Source organism: Pongo abelii, chromosome 7 (assembly GCF_028885655.2).
Source record: "Pongo abelii isolate AG06213 chromosome 7, NHGRI_mPonAbe1-v2.0_pri, whole genome shotgun sequence".
NCBI lineage: Eukaryota > Metazoa > Chordata > Mammalia > Primates > Hominidae > Pongo > Pongo abelii.
The window spans coordinates 160,076,096-160,100,183 of record NC_071992.2 but is presented as its reverse complement, the minus strand read 5'-3'; the positions used below and the strand labels follow the sequence as shown (position 1 = coordinate 160,100,183).

At 61.2% G+C, this 24,088-nt stretch overlaps 2 protein-coding genes and 1 long non-coding RNA gene across 19 annotated transcripts; 1 reads left to right on the top strand and 2 right to left on the bottom strand.

Moving 5' to 3' along the window:
- Positions 1 to 3,034: 3,034 nt before the first annotated feature.
- TIGD5 (tigger transposable element derived 5) lies at positions 3,035 to 5,558 on the bottom strand. The gene has a single exon (XM_009244154.4). The coding sequence runs from the start codon at positions 5,447 to 5,449 to the stop codon at positions 3,518 to 3,520; it is 1,932 nt and encodes a 643-aa protein (XP_009242429.4). The 5' UTR covers positions 5,450 to 5,558; the 3' UTR covers positions 3,035 to 3,517.
- A 100-nt stretch (positions 5,559 to 5,658) lies between these two features.
- Positions 5,659 to 23,671, top strand: EEF1D (eukaryotic translation elongation factor 1 delta). Of its 17 annotated transcripts, none has more exons than XM_054519024.2 (9): positions 5,659 to 6,000; positions 13,249 to 14,339; positions 16,513 to 16,636; positions 17,077 to 17,148; positions 22,086 to 22,185; positions 22,259 to 22,359; positions 22,697 to 22,918; positions 23,207 to 23,401; positions 23,561 to 23,671. In XM_054519024.2, exons 2-9 carry the CDS (start codon positions 13,249 to 13,251, stop codon positions 23,597 to 23,599), a joined length of 1,944 nt encoding a protein of 647 aa, XP_054374999.2. In that variant the 5' UTR covers positions 5,659 to 6,000; the 3' UTR covers positions 23,600 to 23,671. The 17 variants fall into 17 exon arrangements, with proteins under 17 accessions (XP_054374999.2, XP_054375000.2, XP_054375002.2 ...); XM_054519025.2 differs by having other exon boundaries at positions 5,668 to 6,000; positions 16,516 to 16,636; XM_063726899.1 differs by lacking the exon at positions 5,659 to 6,000 and adding an exon at positions 7,638 to 10,618.
- LOC129047568 (uncharacterized) lies at positions 6,478 to 9,902 on the bottom strand. The gene is made up of 2 exons (XR_008509354.2): positions 8,912 to 9,902; positions 6,478 to 7,655 (listed from the first exon to the last, which is right to left on the bottom strand). It is a non-coding gene; the product is annotated as an uncharacterized LOC129047568 (long non-coding RNA).
- Positions 23,672 to 24,088: the final 417 nt, after the last annotated feature.

Below are 24,088 nucleotides of genomic sequence, written 5' to 3'. Positions count from 1 at the left end.
TATCTTTAATCAGTGTTCCACTTTTATGCCCTGTGCCCCAACTGTTAATCTAGGGGGTATTCCTGATCCAGGCATTGGATCAAGAGTTTAAAAATAAGACTTCAAAACAGGGATGCTCATGAAGTGGACATGTCCAGCCTTTATTAGATAAAGCCACTGGGCCCATCTGACCAGGTGAGCTCAGCTGTAAACAAGCTCGCCAGTTAAGAGGAAGTGCCCTCAACAGAGCATGACCCCGCAAGCCCAGGGACTCCGACATGCTGTTGGGGCTGCTCCCCATGGGTGTCTCAACTAGGTAGGTAAGGGGTTGGGGTCTCTGCAGGACCACCCCCCTCCGTCTGGGGGTGCTCCCCTTCCTTTCCTACCACATTGTGATGTTTCATCCGCAGCTCAGCGGACATCCAGGGGGTCCCCCAAGCCTGCAGGTCCTTGGGCCAAGGCAGTGGCCTCGTCCCCCTGAAAACGCAGGTCGGGTGGTTTCAACAAAACCTGCACTCATCTTTCCCTCCTCAGCGCCTTCCCTTCTCCAGCGCCCCCAAGCCCAGGAACTCTGACAATGATGCTGACACAGGTCACTAAGTGGAAGAGCAGTGAACAGGAGCTGGGGGCTCTTGGGGGCCATCTGAGCTGAGGATAGCTGGCTGCACCTCCGAGGCCACAGGCACCTCCAGCCACCCCTGTGCCTGCAGGGAATGTGCCAGAGCAAGAGGCCAGACCCCGCAGGCAGCCATGATTGTTAGAGGAAGCAGATGCAGCCTCACCCCAGCCCGTGTCTGTCACCACAGCCAGGGCCTGGCAGGCAACGGCACCCACGCAGCTTTGGGAAAGAACACTTGGCCTCCCAAAGGGTTCCGCCACCCCCGGGGTCCACTACAGCCACCAACCCGGGGGTCTTTCCATCACTTCAAACACTGAGCAGAACCCAGAGAGGGTTAGTGAGCTGCAGGCAGGGCTGGAACGGGGCCCTAGGTTCCAGCCCAGGGTCTCACGGATCCATGGCTGGCACCGCCCACAGGGCCAGGCATGGGCAGAGCAGCCTTCTCAGCAGCGGGGCCCAGTGGCCAAGTCTCTATCGCACAGCACCCCATGCCAGCACGCCCCATGCTAGGGAGAAGATGCTTTTTAAGCCCTCTTTAGGGGGTATTCCCCGTCTAGTAAATGCCAGCAGGCAGACCCACTCTTGACAGGATCCCAATGTCCCCACCAGCTTGCACCTGCCTTTTTTTTTTTTTTTTTTTGAGACAGAGTCTTGCTCTGTCACGCAGGCTGGAGTATGGTGGTGTGATCTCGGCTCACTGCAATCTCTGCCTTCCGGCTTCAAGCATCTCATGCCTCAGCCTCCTGAATAGCTGGGGTTACAGGCACCTGCCACCACGCCCAGCTAATTTTTGTATTTTTAGTTGAGACGGGGTTTTCACCATGTTGGCCAGGCTGGTCTCGAACTCCCGATCTCAGGTGATCCACCCGCCTCAGCCTCCCAAAGTGCTGGGATGACAGGTGTGAGCCACCGTGCTTGGCCTCTTTTTTCTTATAGCAAAAATTAGTGCTGCCTTGTTTATAGAAAGTGACCGTCCAGAGACTGGGGGACAGGCCACAGCCACCCCGATGAGAGGAGCGGGCCTGCTCGCACCAACGCCAGCCTCCTGGGACCCAGGCCAACAAAAGGGCTGAGATGGGAAGAAAGGTTGGAGATGAAAGCCTCGCCAAAGACGCAGCGGCAATGAGTAGCTGGGCTGAAGGGCAGCGCCAGGGGCTGCCCAGACTGTGGACAAGGCTCAGCTGTGCGGCCCTCACTGGCACCGCGGCCATGAAGTCAGCTTCTCCTCAGAGCCCTGGAGGCAGGCCTGGCAGAGCAGAGGTGGTGTCCCCACCTTGGGCCTGGGACCCTGGGAAGGTGCTGGCCCAAATGTCTCAGGCCTTCTGCAGCCCATCCCCAGCAGTTCAGACCAGAGGCTCTTCCTGCAGGTGGCGGTGGCCTGATGGGCTCAGCAGGCATGCCTGGAGCTGCTGCCCTGAGCTCTGCTCAGGGAGTCTGTTTCTTCTTCCCAAATTTTCCACACTCTCCCTGAGCTCTCAGATTTTGAGATATAGATATATACATATGTATGTATATGTTTCTTCACTTGGGGGCAGTTCCAAGGAACTGTTTGTTCCTGGACCTGTATAAAAGTCACTTTTGGGGGACACTCCCTCCAGCTGTCCCACTGCCAAGCTGGTGCACAGCCCTTCCCTTCCCTGTGCAGGCCTCCAGCCTACCCCTGCACTCTACAACTCTGGGTTTTCAAGGTTCCCTCTGCTAGGAGGACACTGGGGGCAGATAGGGACAAGGGGCCAACACCTGGAGGCAAGCAGGCCAGCTCCCTGCCCCTCACACCAGCTCGGGCAGCATCTCTGCAAAGGCAGTTCCCACCCTACCTGGGGAGGCATGGGCATCCCCGGCCCCAGTCCAACCAGAAGGACTGTAGGTCTAGACCTGGCCAGAGCAGAACAGAACCAGGGTTGGACAGGCCCTGGGGCCCTTTCCTTCTTTCAAACTAGGCCTCCCAGGAGCAGCTCGTCAGCCACATCCTTGGCAGTCCCGGGAGAGGCAGAAAAGTCTGAGGGCGGGGAGGAGAGCCCACAGAGGGTGGCACTGTGTATTGCCCCGGGGCCTAATGCCAGGGCCTGCTTCCAGGTAAGTCAGGTGGCTCCAGGCCCTGGGGCTGGACAGAATGGTCTGTGGCTGATGAGGAAGCGGGGGAAACTCTCCTGCCATTGGCCAAGTCACCAGGGCCCAAATCCAGGCAGCTGCCAATCCCACAGAATAAGAGATCTGTTCAGACCAGTTTTCTTAGGGAAAACTAAAAATCGAAGGAAACGGAACTCTACACCTCTCTGCTGCACCCAGAACCTAAGCAAGCCCCTAATACGGGGCTCCACCCCTCCCCACTCCACAGTGATGCTCCAGTACCTCAGGCCTCTGACCTCCAGAGAAACCACAGGGCGGCCCGAGACCAGCCTACCCGGCCCCTGTTCTCACGGCCCCTCTGAAGAGTATCTTTAAAAACAGATTTAATGTGTTAAAAAAAAATAGAACCAAGCGGTGTGCTTCGCCACTGAGATGATTGTGCTGTGGTTCCGGGGCCACATAGCACCAGGGCTCGATAGCAGACAGGAGTGTCGGCCCTCGTCCAGTGCATGTGACTGGTGCAGGGGCGGAGGCCCAGCCCCACGGGGGCCAGAGCAGGAACACAGCCACCTGTTCCAACAGGCGCTGTGCCTTGTATGCCCCGCATATGTGCCTGCCCTGAGAGGAGCATGGGCCAGGCCTCTCTTCCGGCTGTGCCCCCAGGGTGCCAGTGAGGCAGGGCGACCTCTCACCAACAGAGCTCCTCCAAGCCATGCTGGATTTGGATTCCTGGAACCCCCTGTACCCATGGGGTGGGCCACCCCAGGGGGAGGGGAGGAGAGATGGGAGACTGTGTGTGTGTCCCCTCCCTCCAAGTGCAGCAGGAGAAAGGTCACTGGGCTGGCCTGGTCACACACCGTCATAGGGGCCTGCTGGGGTATGCCCGATGCCCCCCAGCCTCCGGGCCATGCTGATGAGTGAGCGCAACTGCACCAGCCTCAGTGGCCCCACCTCTCTGGGGTCCTGGCTCTCCAGCCACCGCAGAGCTGTCTCTAGCCCCCGCACAGCCTCCCCGGCAGTCGGCACTGAGGCCCCTCCATACTCGGTGGCCTCCTCCTCCTCCTCTCCGCCCCCAATGGCAGAGGGCAGGCTGGCTGGGGCCGGAGGCGCTGCAGGGGGCAGGGCTGGGCCCACCTCCTCCCTGCAGCCCTCGGGCGGACCCCCATCATCGTCCAGGTGCAGCCACTCCGCAACCTCCTCGGGAGCCAGGCACTTGTAGGCCAGAGCCGCCAGGTGAGTGAGGTCGCTGAGCACCCTGCTGTGCTCGGCGGCTTCTTCGGCCTGGGCCGGCTGCCCAGCACTGTCCTCGCCGGGCCGGGGCTCGAAGGCGGCCCGCAGGCCCAGCAGCCAGCAGCGCTCAATGCTGCCCGCCTGCACCAGGTCCCAGGAGAGGCCAGCCAGGTAGAGCATGTCCTTGAGCATGAAGCTGCGCATGAAGTCCAGCGGGGAGCCGCTGGCGCAGGACACAGCCAGTCGCAGCAGCTCGCGCTTGTACAGCTGTTTGAAGGCGGCCACCACGCCCTGCTCCAGCGGTGCGGGGATATGTGCCCGGCTGCTGCCTTTGGATAGGAACAGCACCCGCACAGCGCCATCCGGTGTCTGCAGCTCCTCCGGGGGGCCGAGGGGCTCCGGCCTGCACCGCACGGGGGCATCCTCGCTGTCCTCCAGGGCGGGCATACTGGCAGCTGGGCTTGGGCAGGGCGGGTGGGCCACCAGCAGCACGGCCTTTTGCTGCAAGCAGCTTCGGCGCAGGTAGCGTTTGACGCCTGGGACAAATTCCTCAAAGAACCAGCCCCGCAGCAGCGGGCGGCTGAGCCAGGCGTCGGGGCTGTAGCGGTAGGAGGCCGGGAACTTGTCCTGGTTGTGGTGGCGCAGGCTGGGCGGGTCCGGCAGCCGCCCGATGACCAGCGGCTTCAGCTTGTGGCTGCCGGTCAGGTTGGCGGCCAGCAGCACCGTTACGCGGTCGCCCCGCCAGCGCCGGCCACAGCCCCCCGCCCCGGGGTCCCCTGCGCCCGGGGGCGCAGCCTGCTCCGGAAGCAGCTTCCAGTAGAGACCGGTGACGTTGGCGTTGTAGATCTGCTCGTCCCCGTAGCCGCCCTCGGCGGGAGGCGGCGGGGCCGGGGCGCGGTCCGGCAGGGGGCCGGCGCCGGAGGGCAGCGCGGGCTCTTCCTTGACGGGCGGGCCGGGCGCGGGGCCCGGGGCTGGGGGCCCGGCCTCGCCGTAGAAGCGCTGGCTGGAGATGCCATGGCGCTTCTGCCAGCGCCAGAACCAGCCGTGGCTGGCCTTGAAGGTGCACTCGGGCCCGTAGATCTGGCGCGCGAAGGCCTCGGCCTGCGCCTGGATGAGCGGGCCAGACAGCGGCACCCCGTGCTGGCGCAGCGCCAGGAACCAGGCGTACACGGCGCGGTCGATCTCCTCCTCGTTGGCCAGCCGCATCTTCTTGCGCTGAGTGCCCACCTCACCGCCCAGCTGCTCCAGGAACCAGCGCAGCTTGGGCTCGTCCTTGAGCCAGCCGCGCAGCGTCCCGCCCGGCACGCCGAAGTCGCGGCACACACTGGCCTGACGCTCGCCGCCCTTGACGCGCTCGATGGCCTGCAGCTTGTCCTTGATGGAGTAGGCCTTGCGGAAGGCCATCTTCACGGCCACGCGGGGCCGTGGCCCGGGCGCGGGGGGCGGCGGCCGTGCAGCGGGGACGGGGGCTGGGGCGGGCGCGGGGGGCCCGGGCAGGGGACAGCGGCCGCGGCGCGGTACCGGGCCGGCCGGGGGGCCCGCGGGGTACATGGCGGCGGCGGGGGGACCCGGGCCGCGGGTCGCGGGAGCCACACGCCCAGCCGCTCGGGGCGGGGCACTCGGGGGCGGGGCCGCGCGGGTCCCTCCCCTTTGTCCCGCAGCTTGGCGGGCGCACGCGCGCTCACCCAGCCCGGCCCGGCCCCGCCCCGCGCCTGCGCGCTGGCCGCCTCGTGCGTCACTCGCCGCTTGCCGGCTGCCGGACCCGCCCCCACCGGCGACACCACTGGCCGCGAAGCGCAGTGGGGGCGCGCGGGCTGCCGCCCGTTCTCAGCACTTGTGCAGACTCCTCCGGGGAAAAGCGGCCTCCGCGGTCATCTCCAACGGAATTCTGCCTTTGAAGTGTCGGGGCACGGCGCGTCGAGGGCCCTGGCGGCCAGGCGGAGCGTGTGCAGGGGTCGCGTCCCCCCCGGGCCTCCGGCCCGTGGCTCTTGGTAGAGCCCAGTGCTTCATTTCCCGTGCGCGACCCGGGCGGCCCTCCCTTTCATCAGTCTTCCCGCGTCCACCGATTCCTCCTCCTTGGTCGCCGCGTCCTTGGCTGGCGTGTGAGTACCGCGGCCCCCGCCGGAAGGAGTCGGGCGCGACAGAGACGCCCGAGGGGCCGGGAGGGCGGGCGGCCCGGGCTGCGCCAGAAGCTCGCGCCGTTAGGGACTGAGGCGCAAGTGCGCCAGCGCGGGCTTAGGGGCCGTGGGCCAAGTGCGGCTCTTGGGGCGAGCGCAGAGAGGCGGGGCGGCGGAGGCCACGTGGCCTGCCTGGAGGGCGTTCGCGGGCCGGGGGCGCCGGGAGCACTGGCTCACGGCGCATCCCGGTCGTGGAAGCCCCTCGGCCGGGCTGCTGGGGCCTAAGGCCTGTGTTTGCTGCCGTCTCCGCGGGAGACCAGACATCTGCCCCAGCTGTTCCTCTGGCCTCAGACCTTCGTACACCACGTGTTTGTTAAGCACCAGTTACTGCACGCATCAGCTGAGCACAGAGGGGATAGGCACGGACGCAGCACTCTTGGAACTTAGACGCTAGTGAGCACGGAAAGGAATAAGCCTGTACTGTGACTGGGTCAAAATTTCTGTGTCTTGATTTGGATAGGGTGGTCGGGCAGTCTCTGAAGGGGGCGGAGATGCTGTTGCTAAGAAGTAGTACTTTCAGAGGCTTTAAGTGGAAGGAAGAAGGCAAAGGGGGCGGAGTGGGTTGTGGACCTGATGAGACGTCAGGATTGGTTTCCAGAATGAAGGACCGCCTGGCAGCAAAAGAACTGTGTAGCTAAACTTGGGGTTGTCCCTGCCTGACAGGGCGGGTGCTGCTTAAGTTGACAGTGCCTGTGGCTCACCTCCCAGGGAGGCAGGCCAGGCCATCTCACCTGAGCAGCCTCCTTCTACAGCTCCGACCACCCCGTCATCTGGACCCTGTGAGTCTTAAGCAGCTGGCTCGCAGGCAGTTGGTTATTTCCGGAGCCCCTGTGTGTGCCCAGCCCTGTTCTGGGGGTGGGGGATGCAGCTGAGGTGCTGGGCAGGTGTGGAAGGAGCCTCCGGGCGTCCTCTGAGGAAGTAGACGCTCACCTTCGCCTTCTCACCACATGCCTCAGGCCCAGCCAGGCTCCTAGACCTGCCTCTGTAGAGGCTTTCTGGGCGCAGTGCCAATCCTGTGAGACAGCAGCATCTCCCCTGGGCTGCTGCAGGGTTCACACGCAGTCAGTGCTGGCAGAGTAAGCGCCCAGCCGGCAGAGCCCCCGCTGCCTCCCGCCCCCTCTGGAGGACTAGGCCCTCTGGAGGACTAGGCCCTCTGGGCTTTGCTCCCGGGTTGCTGGGTGAGGGTGCAAGGTTTAGCACAGGTGGGCACACGTGCTTGATGATGGACAGAGTACCTGGGCTGTGCCGTGCACTGGCGTCAGCCTTCTGGGGGCTGAGGACAGGAAATGTGGCATTGAGGATTTGTGGGTCATCATCCTGTGCCAGTGTTTTAAGGTGACATCAGCGTGTTGGAAGCTGGTGGCAGTGAGTTATGCTAAGTGCTGGTGTAGGAGCCTGCCACAGGTCTCCAGCTCTCCCGCCTCGCTGACAGCCAAGGGTGCCGTGTGAGGTGTGGCGTGGGTATTGTCAGGGGTTCCAGAAAGCCTGTGCAGTGCTGGAGTCACCCAGGAGGCACAGGGGCTGTGCCGGGCAGGCAGGTCGGCCAGAGCCCCTCAAGCAGGGCTGGACGTGGAGCTGACCTGCAGTGGCATTTAAGAAAAGACGCGGTTGGGGTGGGGCTTGGCCTGGGGCAGGGTGGGTTGGGCAGCTACAGTGAGTGCTCTGAGGTATGCAGGACAGGCTGGCGTTTCCCAGTAGGGCTGGAATATCCAGGAGTCAGACAGGAAAGTGGCTGAGTGGGAATGTGGAGCTGTGGAGTTTTTTCTCTTAAAAAGACCAAAGGCGGCCGGGCGCGGTGGCTCATGCTGGTGATCCCAGCACTTTGGGAGGCCGAGGCGGGCAGATCACGAGGTCAGGAGATCGAGACCATCCTGGCCAACATGGTGAAACCCCATCTCTACTAAAAATACAAAAATTAGGCCGGCCGCATGGCTCACGCCTGTAATCCCAGCACTGTGGGAGGCCAAGGCAGGCAGATCACCTGAGGTCAGGAGTTCGAGACCAGCCTGGCAAACATGGTGAAACCCCATCTCTACTAAAAATACAAAAAAAAATTAGCCAGGTGTGGTGGCAGACGCCTGTAACCCCAGCTACTTAGGAGGCTGAGGCAGGAGAATCGCTTGAACCCGGGAGGTGAAAGTTGCAGTGAGCTGAGATCGTACCACTGCACTCCAGCCTGGGTGACAGAGTGAAACTCCGTCTCAAAAATAACCCAAAAATTAGCTGGCCGTGGTTGCGCATGCCTGTAGTCCCAGCTACTTGGGAGGCTGAGGCGGGAGAATCGCTTGAACCGGGGAGTTGGAGGTTGCAGTGAGCCAAGATCGCGCCACTGCACTCCAGCCTGGTGACAGAGTGAGACTCTGTCTCAAAAAAAAAAAAGACCAAAGGCCTCACTCCAGGCAGGAAGTCCTGTGCGCTGCGCTGCTCTGCCGTGTGGTGGTTCTGCCTAAAGACCTGCTTCCTCAGGGGCTCCAGCCTCATTTTAAGGGCTAGTCATCGCGCCCTTTGGGCACTGAGGATACTGAAAGTTCTATCAGGCAGTGCCAGTCCACAGTCTCAGGCCAGCCAGGTGGGCCGGAGAGGGGTGCTGCTGGGAGGGGTGGGCGTGCACAGGCTGAGCCGGTGGCTGACCCCATCCCCCGCCCACCTCCCTGACTTCTCCCTGTGGAGGGTGGACAATCCGGGAGCCTGTCTGTGTGTGCGACTGTGATGGGGTGGCATGGAGGGCAGGGCCTGGGAGCCAGCTCCTCCCAGAAAGCTTCCGTTTGCCCAGGTGTGTGGAGACCTCCAGGCTGTGCAGCACCTTGGTGGCCACAGCTCTCCAGGATGTCCTCACCTTCCTCAGGGCCCTGCCCTCCTGACCTGGAGTGTTCTGGGTAGGAGTCTTTGCCGTGGCTGCTCCCAGGACAGGGACGGGAGGCTGTGAGGGCCATGCTGCTGCAGTGGGTCTTGCTGGGTGCCACCTGTGTCACAGGCCCCATTAGCTGGGTGGAGCCTTCCAAAGCCAGGACCCCACGGCACTCTCAAACTCTGGGCAGCTGCCAGAGGCTCAGGTGCTCGGCAGACACTGTCTGCCCCTCAGGGAAGAGCCTTGGTGGTAAGCCTGGCCTGCTTCCAAGGAGCAGAGTGGGGACACTTGGGCCATTTCCCCCTGGGGCCTGGCTCTGGCGTTTCCAAGACTGCTTCTCTGGCAGCCGGCTGTCTCCCTGTGTTCTCTTTAGAAAGCTCCTCCTGAGCTTGGATAAACTGCAGGAGCGAAGGGGCTGACCGTTTGTAGGGATGCAGTTGAAAAAGTCGTTGCGTCCTGCATGTGCCTGTCGTCGGCGCAAGCGTTGAAGCTCAGACTCGATCTCTGTTAGGAGAGATGGTGTGCTTGGTCCGGCAGGTCCTCCTGTGCTTGGGAACGCGGGAAGCGGGGAAATGAGGAGGTGGGCTCGGATGTGTGGGGGGCTGTGCTGGCTGTCCTGGGAGGCTCTCTGCCCGCTGTTAGTGGCCAGCTCCCCAGGTGACGGGCCTGGCCTCTAGGTCTCCAGCATGGCTCACTATGGTGTCTCCAGAGGGCTTTCTCTCTGCAGGGAAGCCCACCCAAGATCTCTCTTACTGGTCCCATGCGGCAGCTGCCTCCGTAGCATCCTTGTCTCCACCAGACCCCTGCAGGGTGCCCAGTTCCTCCCTGCAGGGTGCCCCCTGCTGCAGTGTGGGGTGTACAGAGGTGGGCAGGGCCCTGGAGCTCCCATTGGTGAAGGAAGTCGGATCCCAGCCAGGGCTCTCGGGTTGATCAGCAGTAGGAGGTGGCCCCTCCTGCCCAGTCCCACCCAGGACACGGGCTGGTGGCTGGGCTTTCAGCTGTGCCCAGCTGCCCTTCCCAGAGCTTGCAGGGTTTCTGAGGTGGCTCTTGTGAGATTAGGGGCAGGACACCTGGTGTCTCCAGCCAAGGAGTGAACGGGGTGAAGGTTCTGTCCCTGTGTGTACACTGTGGCGGAGTGAGTCTGGGAGGCCTTTGCGGCTTGTGCTGGGGCCCTTGGGTGCCAGCCCTGTGTTGACGGTGGCTTCTGCTGAGAGAGGGGCCCTGTACCAACGTGGGCCCTGGGCTGCCTCCCCCTTGAGGGTCCTTGTCATCTTCCGGGCCTCCTTCAGCAGACCGGACACAGGGGCAGTGCAGGGGAGGGGCTTGGGGGAGCTCTTGGCAGCTCCAGGGGATGCTTGTGGGCGTTGGCTTACCTTGTCTCAGGCTGCCTTTCTCAGGTGACGACAGGGTGGGTGGATTTGGGAAAGGTTGGCTCAGATAGTGGTCCCTGCTTGTCCCTCAGGGCCTGCCTAGGCTCCAGCTAACAGTAATCCCAAGAGCTCCCCTTTCAGGGGATAACGGAGTGACGCCGCCTCGAGCGTGTGGACTCAGCTGCCACCTGGGATTGTGGTGGTGGCGGGTCTGTCTGGCGCTCAGCTTCTGTCTCCACCAATGTCACCTCCACACCACCTCGCCAAGCAGCTTCTGGAAAGGCCCCCGGCTGGCTCGGGCCGACCTGCTGCTGTGTCTGACCCGGTTAGTCTTTTTGGCTGCCTCTAACCTTGCTGCTTTTCCTTCATGCTGTCCTAGGAGGCCAAAGCAAAGTAAGTACTCGCCTGTCCTCGTGCCCCATTCCCCTTCATTTGACCGGGGAACCCCCAGCCATCACTGCACCCGAGGGAACCCAAGACCACCTGTACATGGCCCAGTCTGCGCAGAGGGGCTGCAGTTTCCCATCTGTAAAGTGGAGGAATTGGGTTTTCTGGATGGGGCAGCAGCAGGTGGACACCCTGTGTGGCCGTGAGCAGGGTCCTGGCCTGGGCTGGCAGGTCAGCAGCTGACATGCGGCTCCCTGCGGGGAACTGGTGGCAGTGCCAGGTCTCGGCAGGAGCCTTGAAGTGGCTTCCCCTCCCTGAGCGGCAGCTTCTGCCCGGAGCCCCCAAGAACATAGTCTGAGGCCACTTTGGCCAGTAAAGTCTGGTAGGGCATTGACACTGGGGACCAGCTTAGTGGCACTGCCGATGGGACCTGCACGGCTCCATGGAAGCAGAGAGACTGGCGGGGGTACCACCGCACGATGTCACAATGCCCTGTCTCCTGGGCTCTTGCTCCCACCCCACCCCCAACCCACAACCCCTGCCTCTGCCCATCAGCCTGGCCTTGGTAAGTGCTGCCCCAGCCTGGGGAAGGAATGAGCAGGGGAGCCTAGGGAGCTCCTTCGTGGCCCCTGTGGCCTCCTGGCCCTGGTTGCTCGTTGGTGCCATTAGAACTTGTTGCTGGGACTGAGGGATTCTGGCCACATACCCGCAAAGAACTCCATGTTCCACTTAGAGGCTTCAGAGTGCAGTGCGCGGGGCCTTCCCAAAAGTCCTCCCTGCCTGGGTGGAGCGCAGACAGCTCAGCACCCCACGGGGGCGTTGGAGCCAGCCTTGGTTTTGTTGGGTAAGGATGTTAGAAGAGGGGCGTAGACCCATAGCCGCTGGTGTGAAGGGTCTGCTCTTGACCGAAGGCTGCCTCCCTCTGGGTGCAGACCAGGCAGGTGGTCCCAGTCACAGCCACGTGCCCTGGGGCCACTGGGTCTGCCCTCAGGCTCCACTAGACACACCTGTGGAGGCAGCAGAATAGCAGCGGTGTCTGTGAGGGGCAGCTGCACAGCCCCCTCTTGAGGGTGCTCCTAGGTGTTGGTTAGGCCCAGGCGTTTCTGCTTTTGGGGAGCAGAGCCTCGAGTCGGGCATGGCTGGGGAGGAAGCTATCGCAGGCCGAGCGCGGGCTGGGGTGCTGACCTGCATCCCAAGAGCAGATTTGCCCCTGGCCTTCTGGGCCTGTCCTTTCTGTAACACCACACTGGACGCCTGGGAGCAGAGCGTGCCCCTGGCAGGATTCCCCATGGATGCTGGAGCACTGGGGCAGCAGGTGACTGAGGTCACCCACAGCTTGAGGGAACACCACATCCAGGGAGGAGGCTGAGGCTCCCAGGCCACGGTAGCAAGTGGGGAGTGGAGCCTCACAACCTGCCTCCCACCAAGATGGTCCCTCAACATCACACAGAACCAAAACCTTAGAGGGGGCCCGGATGTCCTGGGACTGTGAGATCCCCATGATTCCCCTTTAGCTTGGATGGACCCAAAGGTATGGACTCCAGCTGGGAGGTGGGGGCAGCTGATAGAGAGCCCGGAGCTGTCTCAGTGCTCCAGGCACTTGGCTCCTCCTTTCTACACACTGGTCACTAGCATCCTCCCTGGCGTCTCCTCCTGATGTGACCCTTCATGAGTGGGCACTCCACCCTCTGCCCGGCCACCCGGCCCCTCCCGGGGAGGACAGTCAGGCCCACAGAGAAGCTCCCTCTTTTTTTTCGCCCTGCTCTGTTGTCCAGGCTGGAGTGCAGTGGCGCCATCTCGGTTCACTGCAAGTTCCGCCTCCCAGCTTCACGCCATTCTCCTGCCTCAGCCTCCCGAGTAGCTGGGACTACAGGCGCCTGCCACCACGCCTGGCTAATTTTTTTATTTTTATTTTTAGTAGAGACAGGGTTTCAATGTGTTAGCCAGGATGGTCTCAGTCTCCAGACCCTGTGATCTACCCGCCTCGGCCTCCCAAAGTGTTGGGATTGCAGGTGTGAGCCACCGCGCCTGGCCGAGGCTCCCTCTTTTGTAAGAACTTTGAGGGTGCTCTGGGTGTGGCAGTGGCGTGGCCAGGACAGCCACAGCTACAGAGACCGTTCTGTAGAATGGGAACACCAGCCACCACGGTGGGGTGGCCAGGCCTGGCCTGTGCAAAAATGCAGGGAAAGCTAGTTAGCCAGTTAAAGCTTATTTCAGATAAATGACGAAAAATTTTTAGTATAAGTATGTCTCAGATACTTCACGGGCCATACATTCACTAAAAAAGTTATGTGTTGTTCACGTATTGGGAGGCACTTGGCCTCCCAGAGTGCTGAGATTACAGGCATGAGCCACCGCGCCCGGCCCTGTTTTCTCTTTACAACAAAACATCCCCCACATGGGCTTGACTTTGACGTCCTTCAATGTCATCTCATGGAAGCCCCACTGGGGAGCATCCTCAGCCCCTGCCCCGGGAGGGCAGCCATGGGGAGGGCGGGCACGGGGCTGCGGCCACCCGCTGTGTTGCAACTCTGCCCTCTGCTTGCTTTTTATCGCTGTGTCCGGAAGATGAGGAGCGGGAAGGCCTCCTGCACCCTGGAGACCGTGTGGGAAGACAAGCACAAGTATGAGGAGGCCGAGCGGCGCTTCTACGAGCACGAGGCCACGCAGGCGGCCGCCTCCGCCCAGCAGCTGCCAGACGAGGGGCCAGCCGTGAATGGGCCTGGCCAGGACGACCCTGAGGACGCTGATGAGGCAGAGGCCCCTGACGGCGGCAGCAGGAGTGATCCCAGGAAGAGCCAGGACAGCAGGAAGCCCCTGCACAAAAAGAGGAAGTGCTCCCCCAAGAGCGGGCTCGGCCCCGCGGACCTGGCCCTCCTGGGCCTCTCGGCCGAATGCGTGTGGCTGGACAAGTCACTTTTCGACCAGGCAGAGAGCTCCTACCGCCAGAAGCTGGCAGATGTGGCTGCCCAGGCAGCCCGGCCTCCTGCCTTGGCCCCTTGGGGTCTCTGCACCCATGGAAACCAGGTGGCCTGCCACCATGTGACCTGGGGGATCTGGGTCAACAAGTCCTCCTTCGACCAGGCTGAGCGGGCCTTTGTGGAGTGGTCTCAGGCCCCGTTGCTGGCCCCCGAGGGCAGCCGCAGGCAGGGGACTCCCAACACAGGCCAGCAGGTGGCCGTCCCCGACCTGGCCCACCAGCCCAGCCCACCGGTCAATGGCCAGCCCCCGCTGGGCAGCCTGCAGGCACTGGTTCGGGAGGTGTGGCTGGAGAAGCCCCGGTATGATGCAGCCGAGAGGGGCTTCTACGAGGCCCTGTTTGACGGCCATCCCCCAGGGAAGGTGCGCCTGCAAGAGCGAGCCGGCCTGGCCGAGGGTGCCCGGCGGGGCCGCAAAGACCGGCGGGGCCGCAACATCTTAGGGAACAAGCGGGCCGGGCCGCGGCGGGCCAGTGGGGAGGCCCTCTCTGCCTTGCCCTACTGTTACTTCCTGCAGAAGGATGCAGAGGCCCCCTGGCTCAGCAAGCCTGCCTACGACAGCGCCGAGTGCCGCCACCACGCTGCCGAGGCCCTGCGCATGGCCTGGTGCCTCGAAGCTGCCTCCCTGTCTCACCGACCTGGTCCTCGGTCTGGCCCGTCTGTGTCCAGCCTGAGACCCAAGTAGGAGAAACGTGCTGGGTGGGCACCCAGCCTGGGCTGTGGGCACAGGGACAGCCGTCCCAGGCTGGGGCTCCTCCAGCTTCCTCCCCTGCCCACCTAGGGTGGGGGCTCCCCGAGACCCGTGGGCCCAGCAGAGTTGAATGCAGGAGCAGGCTGAGTAAAGGTGGTGCTGCGCTTGTGGGTTCCAGGGACACTGCTTGGGGTTCCAAAGTCCCGGGCTGTCTGGATGGGGGCAGGGAAGGGCTCAGCACAGGGCAGAATCTCTGCCTCGCCCAGGGTCCCTCTTTGGCTGGGAAGCTCCCCGAGTCCCCTGTGGCTGTCACATGCCAGGGCTGAGAAGACAAGGCTACTCATAGGGGTGGGAAGCATTGAAGCTGGTTTCTGGCCCTAGCGCTCCCTTGCGATGAGATGTGGGAGCCAATGTGTCCCTGCCTGCCCATCCTGTGCACCCCCAGCTTTCCTTGTCACCTGAAACCACCTCTGAGGGAAGGTGGTGGCGTCTCAGATGCATGGGCATGTGGCTGGTCAGGTGGCCTCCATCCCAGGGTGCCCGGTCTGTGCGACCTCCCTCTGGGTGCTGGGGGCTTGCTCCAGGGTGCAGGCGCAACCCCAGCAGCGGTCTCTGGGGCCAGGCAGGTGGGTGGGCGATTGGACTTGGAAGGGAATACAGAAGGCATGGAAGTGGCGAGGCTGGCCTGTTGGCAATGGTGTCCTGGTGGTGGGGCAGGCTGAGTCAGGGAAGGACTCTGAAGGTCCCAAGCAGCTGCCTAGGCCCCCAAGGAAGTGGTTCCAACCTTGGACCCCCAGGGGTCTGGATTTGCCGGTTGACAAGATAACCTGAGGGCGGGACCCCATAGGGGAATGCTACCTGCTGCCCTTCCACCTGCCCTGGTGTTCACAATGGCCTGGTCCCTCCTTGCCAAGAGAGTGTCCTGGGTCAGGGACGCGGAGGAGGCTCACAGACTCCAGCCCTTTGTTACCGAGAGGACACTTGACAAGGTCCTGCGATGGTCTGGAGTCCACACACAGACTGGCGGCAGAGCAGGATGGGGACAGTTCTGTTGTACTTGGTTGGACAGTAGGAGGGTCTTGGCCAGTCCAGGGTGGGGGGCAGCAGACTCCATAAAGAACCAGAGGGTCTGGGCCCCGGCCACAGAGTCATCTGCCCAGCTCCTCTGCTGCTGGCCAGTGGGAGCAGCACGAGGTGGGGCTTTGTGCCAGTAAAACCACAGGCTGGATTTGCCTGCGGGCCATGGTCCCTGTCTAGGGCAGCAATTCTCAACCTTCTTGCTCTCAGGACCCCAAAGAGCTTTCATTGTATCTATTGATTTTTACCACATTAGCAATTAAAACTGAGAAATGGGCCGGGCACGGTGGCTCACGCCTGTAATCCCAGCACTTTGGGAGGCCGAGGCGGGTGATCACCTGAGGTCAGGAGTTCAAGACCAGCCTGGCCAACATGGTGAAACCTTGTCTACTAAAAATACAAAAAATTAGCCAGGCACAGTGGTGCGCACTGGTAGTCCCAGTTACTGGGGAGGCTGAGGCAGGAAAATTGCTTGAACCCAGGAGGCGGAGGTTGCGGTGAGCCAAGATCGCGCCGCTGATTCCAGCCTGCACAACAAGAGTGAGACTCCATCTCACCAAAAAAAAAAAAAAACTCAGAAATGTTAAGTGTACTTATTTGTTGAAGAAGAAACTTGTTACATATTACTAACATCTTTTTTTTTTTTTTAATGAGAAATACTTTTCCCATAACCAAAAAATACAGTGAGCAGAATGGTCTTACTTGAGGTTTTTGCAAATCTCTCGGGTGTCTGGCTTAGTGGGAGGCAGCTGGGCCCTCATACCTACCTCCACACTCCAGCTGTTTGACATAAACCCAGCTTCATGTGAGTGAAAGGGAAGGGCTTTGGGACCCCCAGAGGTTCTTGGACCACACTTTGAGAACTCCTCGTCTGGAAGACAGGCCTGGGGATGCCATGTGGGGTGAGGGCTTATGGGCTTGGTGTTGCTTTGTGGAGAACCGCTGGTGTCTGAAGCGGGTGTCAGCCCCACCGCACCCTGGTGCTTCTGGGCTGTTCTGATGAGGGTCTCTGTGGGGAAGGCTGAGGCCAGGGCTATCTCGGCCCCACTTCCCAGCCATGCTGACTTTGCCTCTTTCCCCTCCCAGCAGAAAAATGGCTACAAACTTCTTAGCACATGAGAAGATCTGGTTCGACAAGTTCAAATATGACGACGCAGAAAGGAGATTCTACGAGCAGATGAACGGGCCTGTGGCAGGTGCCTCCCGCCAGGTGAGAGCTGCACGTGGGGTGGCTAGGCGGCTCTGCTGCCCGACAGGAGTGGCCGGGGCACACAAGGCGGGTTCAGCCAGGCCAGGAGGGCAGAGGCACCCTGGCCCAGTGGCTCTGCTGTGGGAGCTGGGAGTGGGGTCTTGGGACAGGCGGCCTTGGCTGGGCCCCCGGGCTGGGTCTGCTCAGGGCCCTCCTGCCAGCGCCTGTGCACATGGTGTGGGGCCAGGCCTGGCACTCCTTCCCCCGCAGACATGGGCGCCTTTGCCTGTCGTCACGGCCTCGGGCACCTCCCGCTTTTCTGGCCCGCTGAGCTCTCGTTCTGTGCAGTACTTTCTTGCTGTCTGTATGTGAGGGTTCATGGGGTTTTTTGGTTTGTTTTTTAATTAAATTCTTTTTTAATAATAAAAAAAAAAGACTGGTTCTTTCTGCACTGTCTGCAGGAGAACGGCGCCAGCGTGATCCTCCGTGACATTGCGAGAGCCAGAGAGAACATCCAGAAATCCCTGGCTGGAGTGAGTACCCGCGGCCCACGGACCCGCGGGCTCCTGCTCGGCCAAGTAGCACGTCTGATTTTTCCTGATGCTGCTGGTTGTTTTGGCTTCACAGCAGAGTCAGGGCAGAGTGCACAGCGCTGTGCTCCTTGGGACGTGTGGCTCTGTGGCCTCCAGGCCCGGACTGCCATGGACAGTGTTCTTATTCTCGCGTCCCTTCCGTGCTTACCTCGTCTGCCGGCTGGCGGTCACACTGGCCGCTCCTGCGGGGCCGGCTGGGAGCTGAGTGGTGCCATTCGCAGGGCGCGCCGTGGGCGCCTGCCATGAGAGCCTGTGCCTCCCTGCTTGCTCCCTGTGGCAGGACTGTGTGTCTGCCGGGCCTTCCTGCATTCCCTCAGATCTTGCCTCACTGGGGAGAGAGAAGTGGTGGTTCTGCAAGGCGCAAGGAGTTCAGAGCCTAGAGTTGGCACCGTCTTGAGCTGGAGACCCAGAAGGAGCCCTTTATCCCTGCTTGGCCTCCAGGCCCCGGGCCAAGATCAGGAGTTGGAGGCAGTAGCTGCGGCCTGACAGGCTGGCTGGGGAAGGGGTGTCCTCCGGGCGGTGGCAGCCCTGGTGTTCCCGAGGAGTTGGGACTGCGTTCTCCCCGGGACGGGGTGCTGTCCTGGCCCCAAGAACGGCGTCAGTGTTTCTGTGGCTGCTGCTATGGCTTTCCACAGCTTCACGCTGGAAACAGTACATCTGTATCATGCCGGGTTTCCAGGCCAGAAATCTGAAATGTGTCTCACGAGGCTGTCCCCCGTGTCAGCAAGGTTGCCGTCCTTCCGAAGGTTCAGGAGGAGTCTGTTCCTTTGCCTCTTCCAGATTCCGGTGGATGCCCACGTTGCTTGTTTCGAGGTGCCCAGCAGGCAGCCTCATCCCCGCCCCGCCTCCACTTCCATCTCACGCCTCTCTCCGAGCCTCCTGCCTCCGTCACTTACATGGTTCTTGTGCTTGCTTTGGGCCCACCAGGATCCCAGGTCCAGGATGTTCCCTACCTCAAGATCCTGAATTTAATTGTATTTGCCGATTCTTCTTTTTGCCATGTAAGGTAGTGGATTTGCAGGCTCTGGGGGTTGGGACGTGGGCGTCGGAGATTCTCATTGTCTCATTTGTAAGGTGCATTGCTCCCCACCAACATCTGCAGAAGCCTGGGTCCCCCACAATGTCCCTCCAAAGTCCAGAATCCCATCTAGTCAGGCATGGGGGACTGCGTGGTCCATCCTGAGGCAAAATTCCTCTCCATCTGTGGACCAGTGAAACTGGAAAACAAGTTATCTGCTCCCAAAATACAATTGTGGGACAGGCATTCCCTTTCAAAATGGGAAAAAGAAGAAGGAAATGGCATCACTAGTCCCAGGCAGTTTCACAGTCCAGCCTGGCGGGTCACGTGAGGTTTGAAGGGAGCGCTCCTGTGTGGCCCATCGTCCCCCGCCCCCGCTGTCATTTTTTAAAATCCGTATTCCTACTAACAGCATGTTCGTGGCAGTTTAGGCTTAGTAGGTTGCTCTAGAAGATGATGTGTTTTCTCTGCCCTGCTCTCACCTCCTCTGAGTCTTCACCGAGGGGCTTAGCATCTGAATTCTGCCAACAGGGTGCTCAAGACAGGCTAGGGTTTTTCTTTTGGCAGGGGTGGGTGGGTTGTGGACAGTCTTGCTCTGTCGCCCAGGCTGGAGTACAGTGGCATGATCCTGACTCACTGCAACCTCCACCTCTGGGGTTCAAGCGATTCTTCTGTGTCAGCCTTCCAAGTAGCTGAGACTACAGGTGCCTGTCACCAAGCCCAGCTGATTTTTTTTTTTTTTTTTTTGTAGAGGCGGGGTTTGGCCATGTTGGCCAGGCTGGTCTTGAACTCCTGACCTTATGATCCGCCCACCTCGGCCTCTCAAAGTGCTGGGATTACAGGTGTGAGCCACCGTGCCTGGCCGTCTAGGGTTTTTCTGTCACACTCCTCAAAATTCTTCCCGCCTCACCACTGCCCAACTCCAAAGCCATCTCCACATTGTTAGGCATTCCAGCAGCACCCCACTTCCTGGGCCAAGATCTGTGTTGGTTTCCACTTGTTGCTGTAACGTTGCCACACTTCCGAGGCTTAAAACAGCACAAGTTCCTCACCTTACAGTTCTGGAGGCCAGAAGTCTGAGATCATCTTATGGGGGCAAAATCAAGGCTGTGGTCCTTCTGGTGTCTCTGGGGGGAGAATCCGCTTCCTTGTCTCTTCTGGCTGCTGGAAGCTGCTCACAGTTCTTGGCCCAAGGCTCCTAGGCAGCTGTCTCTCACTCAGCCTCCCTCTCCCCTCCCTCGCTCCTGCTGCCTAGTGTGGGCCCTTGTGATGACAGTGGGCCCACCTGGGTGATCCAGCATCCTCTCTCCTTCTTGAGATCCACTTAACTTAATCTTATCACATCTGCAGAATTCCTTTTGCCATGGGAGGCCATATTTACAAGCTCTGCGGACTTGTATGTGGGTATCTTTGCAGGGGCCCTTATTCTGTCTGCCACAGCCAGCTAGGGGTGTGCTGGCTCCCGGGCCATAAGCTGGGCATCCCTGGGTGGGGGGCCCAGGAAGCGCTGCCACTCCTGTCTGCCAGGTGGGGTGCTCCTTTGTGCCTTGCGTTCTGAGGGCTTGCACCCCTGGCTTGCCCAGGCATCTGACCAAGTCCAGGCTAGGCAGACATGAGATTAAGGGAGCACAGATTTTTGCACCCAAGTCAGGCCTGTTGCGCTCCAGTGCCCAGAAGGCAGCGGTCGAGGGCTTGGCCCTGGGGCTGCAGGAACTCTTCAGCCCTGGCTGTGTGGGGTCAACCCTAAGGTCATGGTCTCTGGGACAGGCAGGTGGTCACACTGTTAGGGCTTAGGGACTGGTTTGCTGCCATAACAAAGGTCCATAGACTGGGTGACTTAAACCACATGTATTTTCTCACAGCTCTGGAGGCTGGAGGTCCATGATGGAGGTGGCAGCAGGGCTGGTTTCTCCTGAGGCCTCTCTCAGCATGTAGACGGTCTTCTCCGTGTCTTCACACGGTCATCCCTCTGAGTGTGTGTGTGTCCTGATGTCTTCTTATTGGACACCAGTCAGATTGGATTAGCCCCCTGCCCCTCAGTGACAGTTACCTCTGTAAAGGCCCTGTCTCCAAATAAGGTCACATTCTAAGATACTGGAGGATAAGACTCCAGCATGTGGATTTGGAAGGACATTATTCAGCCCATGGCAGGGGCCCAGTCTCATCTTGGATTTGGGGTGGGAGTGCTCAGCAGACACTGGGGTTTCAGAACTGCAGGGTTTCTGGGAACGTGGTGCTGGCACAGGGTTACAGGCATGGGTCTGGCTCTGAAGTGTTTGCCTTTGGCATCCCCCAAGTCCCTGAGGGGCTCTCTGAGGCCCGCTGTGACCGCACTGGGTGACCTGAGCCTGCCCCGTTGAAGCTGTGCTCAGGGACTCTGATGCCTGGCATCCCTAGTCCCCCCCTGAGTCAGCATCAAAGGAGGGGGCTCTCCCTGTGGCCTGAGCGCTGTGGGCTCTGGCCTAGTGGCCCGCAGAGCCAGGCAGTGGTGAAACGGCCCCCACTGCTCATCATGCAGCCCAGGGCCAGTGCTGACTTAGTGCTTCCTCCAGAGGGGACCTTTTTCCTGTCCTTGGGCCTGCTGTGTGGGATGCATGAGGCCTCAGGTGCCCTGGCCCTGCCACTCACAGATTCTGGCCTCCTCAGGACCCAGCCCCACTCCCTCAGGAGGTCTGCTGTGATTCTCCACGCCCCCTGACGCCCCAAAGCCTGGCCCTCCTGTGCTCCAGCTTCTGCCCCAGAGCTTGTCAAGAGTTTCTGCCGGTGCCTCCTGCACCCCCACCACCATTCATGCGCCTCTGCCAGTCTGGCCTTTCCCTGTCCATTTCTTTCTGGCCTTGCTGCCAGGTGGGCCTCCTGGGCCAGTCTTGGCTCGGCCTTGCCCATGATCTGCGGGGTTTAGCTCCCACCCTCTCCAGATACATAAACAAGCATTCCCCACAGCATGGTCCCAAGGACGGTGACAGGAAGGCCCCAGGGATGGGGCTGCACGTTGGGCAAAGGCCTGAGTATGTCCGCAGCTGCTGCAAGGAGCAGCTTCGCCTGCCCAGCTACTCCAGGCCCCTCCCCACAGAGAGGGAGCCCCGGGGAGCTGCCGAGATGGGGTTGGCTGAGAGCTCCATGCAGCCAGGTGCACCCTGCCCTTAGAGTCATCCTGTGGGTGGGCAGGCTAAATGGCCCATGCGTGCAGGTAGATGCCTAAGGACTGGCTAGTGTTAAGGGCCAGGAGGCTGGGAGCCTGTCTGGGCCCCGAGGCATCAATCAGTCTCAGCTATGGCAAAGTACGAGGTGGGCTTGGGGCCCTGGATCACCTAGAAACTGGCCTGCTGAGTGAGATGGCAGGCGTGAGGCCCAGGGAGACAAAGCTTCGGGTGGCTGCTGCCCACACGGGTGGGCTCCTTCCTTCTTCCCCCACTGGGCCCTCAGCTGCTCCCGCCTCCCATTTCCAGTGCTACCTGGTCCCCTGAGGCCTGTCCCAGGTTGTCCCTAGGACTGTGAGTCCTTCACCACCTCCCACCCAGCCTCTGAGCCTGGCTGCTCAGCAGGATCCCGCTGGGCAGCAGCAGCCATGGTCCAGCTCCCCACAGCCTCCGTCTTTGGGGCACCAAGAGCCTCCTGTCCTGCACTTTGCCTGGCTGAGAATTTCACTGTGGTCTGTGGTGGTTGCCACCTCTGAGATCATAAGTTTGAGCTGGGCATCAGCAGGGGGCACCTCCTGCTCTCCCGAGCCGTAGTTTTCCTTCCGTGAGTTCCCACAGTCCTGAGCATGGCAGGGGGACCCAGTGGAGGTGACTGGAGCCTCTGAGGGGACCCTAGAAGCAGGCTGGGCACTGAGCCCTCCCCTCCTCCTGCCTTGCAGAGCTCAGGCCCCGGGGCCTCCAGCGGCCCCAGCGGAGACCACAGCGAGCTCGTCGTCCGGATCGCCAGTCTAGAAGTGGAGAACCAGAGCCTGCGTGGCGGTGAGGCCCCGGGCCAGTGGGTTGGGGCTGTCCCTGGCCTCTGCCATCTAACCGTGCTCCCCTTGCCCCCTAGTGGTACAGGAGCTGCAGCAGGCCATCTCCAAGCTGGAGGCCCGGCTGAACGTGCTGGAGAAGAGCTCGCCTGGCCACCGGGCCACGACCCCGCAGACCCAGGTGAATGCTCTCCCCACGCCTGACACTGCAGGGGACCACGTGGCCCTGCTGGCTTCCACGTCTCCCTGTGGGCTGGCCCCAGCCGCAGTGATGAGCTGGCAGTCAGGATACTGGAGTCTTCAGGTCCCCAGGAAGGTTTAGTTAGGCCTGCGCTAATCCCCTGGGCAGGTGAAGGCAGTTTTTGTCTTTCCTGGGGCCCGGCATGTACACAGCTGGGGTACACAGGGGCTGCCCTTCCTGCACTCAAGGGAGGGAGGAGGGCCAGGAGGTGGCCAGGCAGCTCTGGGCCCTGGTTGGAGCGTCTCAGCCATGCCTCCTATCCCTTCCGCTGTGGCAGCATGTCTCTCCCATGCGCCAAGTGGAGCCCCCAGCCAAGAAGCCAGCCACACCAGCAGAGGATGACGAGGATGACGACATTGACCTGTTTGGCAGCGACAATGAGGAGGAGGACAAAGAGGCGGCACAGCTGCGGGAGGAGCGGCTACGGCAGTACGCGGAGAAGAAGGCCAAGAAGCCTGCACTAGTGGCCAAGTCCTCCATCCTGCTGGATGTCAAGCCTGTGAGTGGGCGGGGTGGGGCTTCAGGGGGCCAGGCACTGCCCTGGTGCCCACCTAGCTGGCTCAGCCTGTGACCCTCCCCCTCCCCCTCCCCTCTGGGTCCTGGGGAAGACTTTAAAGCCAAGTTTAGAAGTCTTGGGACAGGAAGGTGTGAATTTAGATTGTTTTCTGTGGGCCCTTTAAGGAAACAGAATTGTGGACACACAGTGGTTGAGGGTAGGGTGCATGCAGGTACTTCCTGGGTATTCTGAGGGTGGCTGACCCCAGCTTTTCCTCCCCTTTCCCCACAGTGGGACGATGAGACGGACATGGCCCAGCTGGAGGCCTGTGTGCGCTCTATCCAGCTGGACGGGCTGGTCTGGGGGGCTTCCAAGCTGGTGCCCGTGGGTTATGGTATCCGGAAGCTACAGATTCAGTGTGTGGTGGAGGACGACAAGGTGGGGACAGACTTGCTGGAGGAGGAGATCACCAAGTTTGAGGAGCACGTGAGTGAGCTGGCCGGGGAGAGGAGGGGAGAGGAGACTGGGGACCCTGGCCCATGCCAGGGAGCGAGTCCCAGAGTGAACCCCACCTCAGAGGAGGCTCCTGGCTCCAAGTGGGCTGTAGGGGAATGGCCCTGACCATCACCCTCCGCCTTTCCTCAGGTGCAGAGTGTCGATATCGCAGCTTTCAACAAGATCTGAAGCCTGAGTGTGTGTATGTGCGCGCGTGTGCACATGCGTGAGGCCCTGCCACGATTAAAGACTGAGACCGGCCCTCTGGCTCCATCCTGGTCATTTCCTGCTCGTACCTGGCCTGTCTCCCTCCCTGTCTCAGCCCCATCTCTGCCCTGCTGCTCCCACACAGTCATCTTGGCTGCTGCCACCCTCTGTGGCCATGTCACCTTGCCCCCAGCAGACCTCCGCCTGTCTCTCCATCTCCTGGCCACTCCCTCCCAAAGCTCCAGCCCTCCCTCTTCTCCTTTCCATTGGAAAAGCAAGTCCAGTTCAGGGGGTTTAAAAAGCCAGAAACAGAAACTGTTAGCTCACTATCTGGAGAGGCCACCACCCCACCACTCTGCCTCCTGTTGGCACTGTCCCCATGGGAGCAAGCGTGCAAGCCTGGAACTGTCCAGGAAAGAGGTCCCAGTGGCACCTGGCCCTGCTGCCATGCCCTTTGTCAGTGTCCCGGCC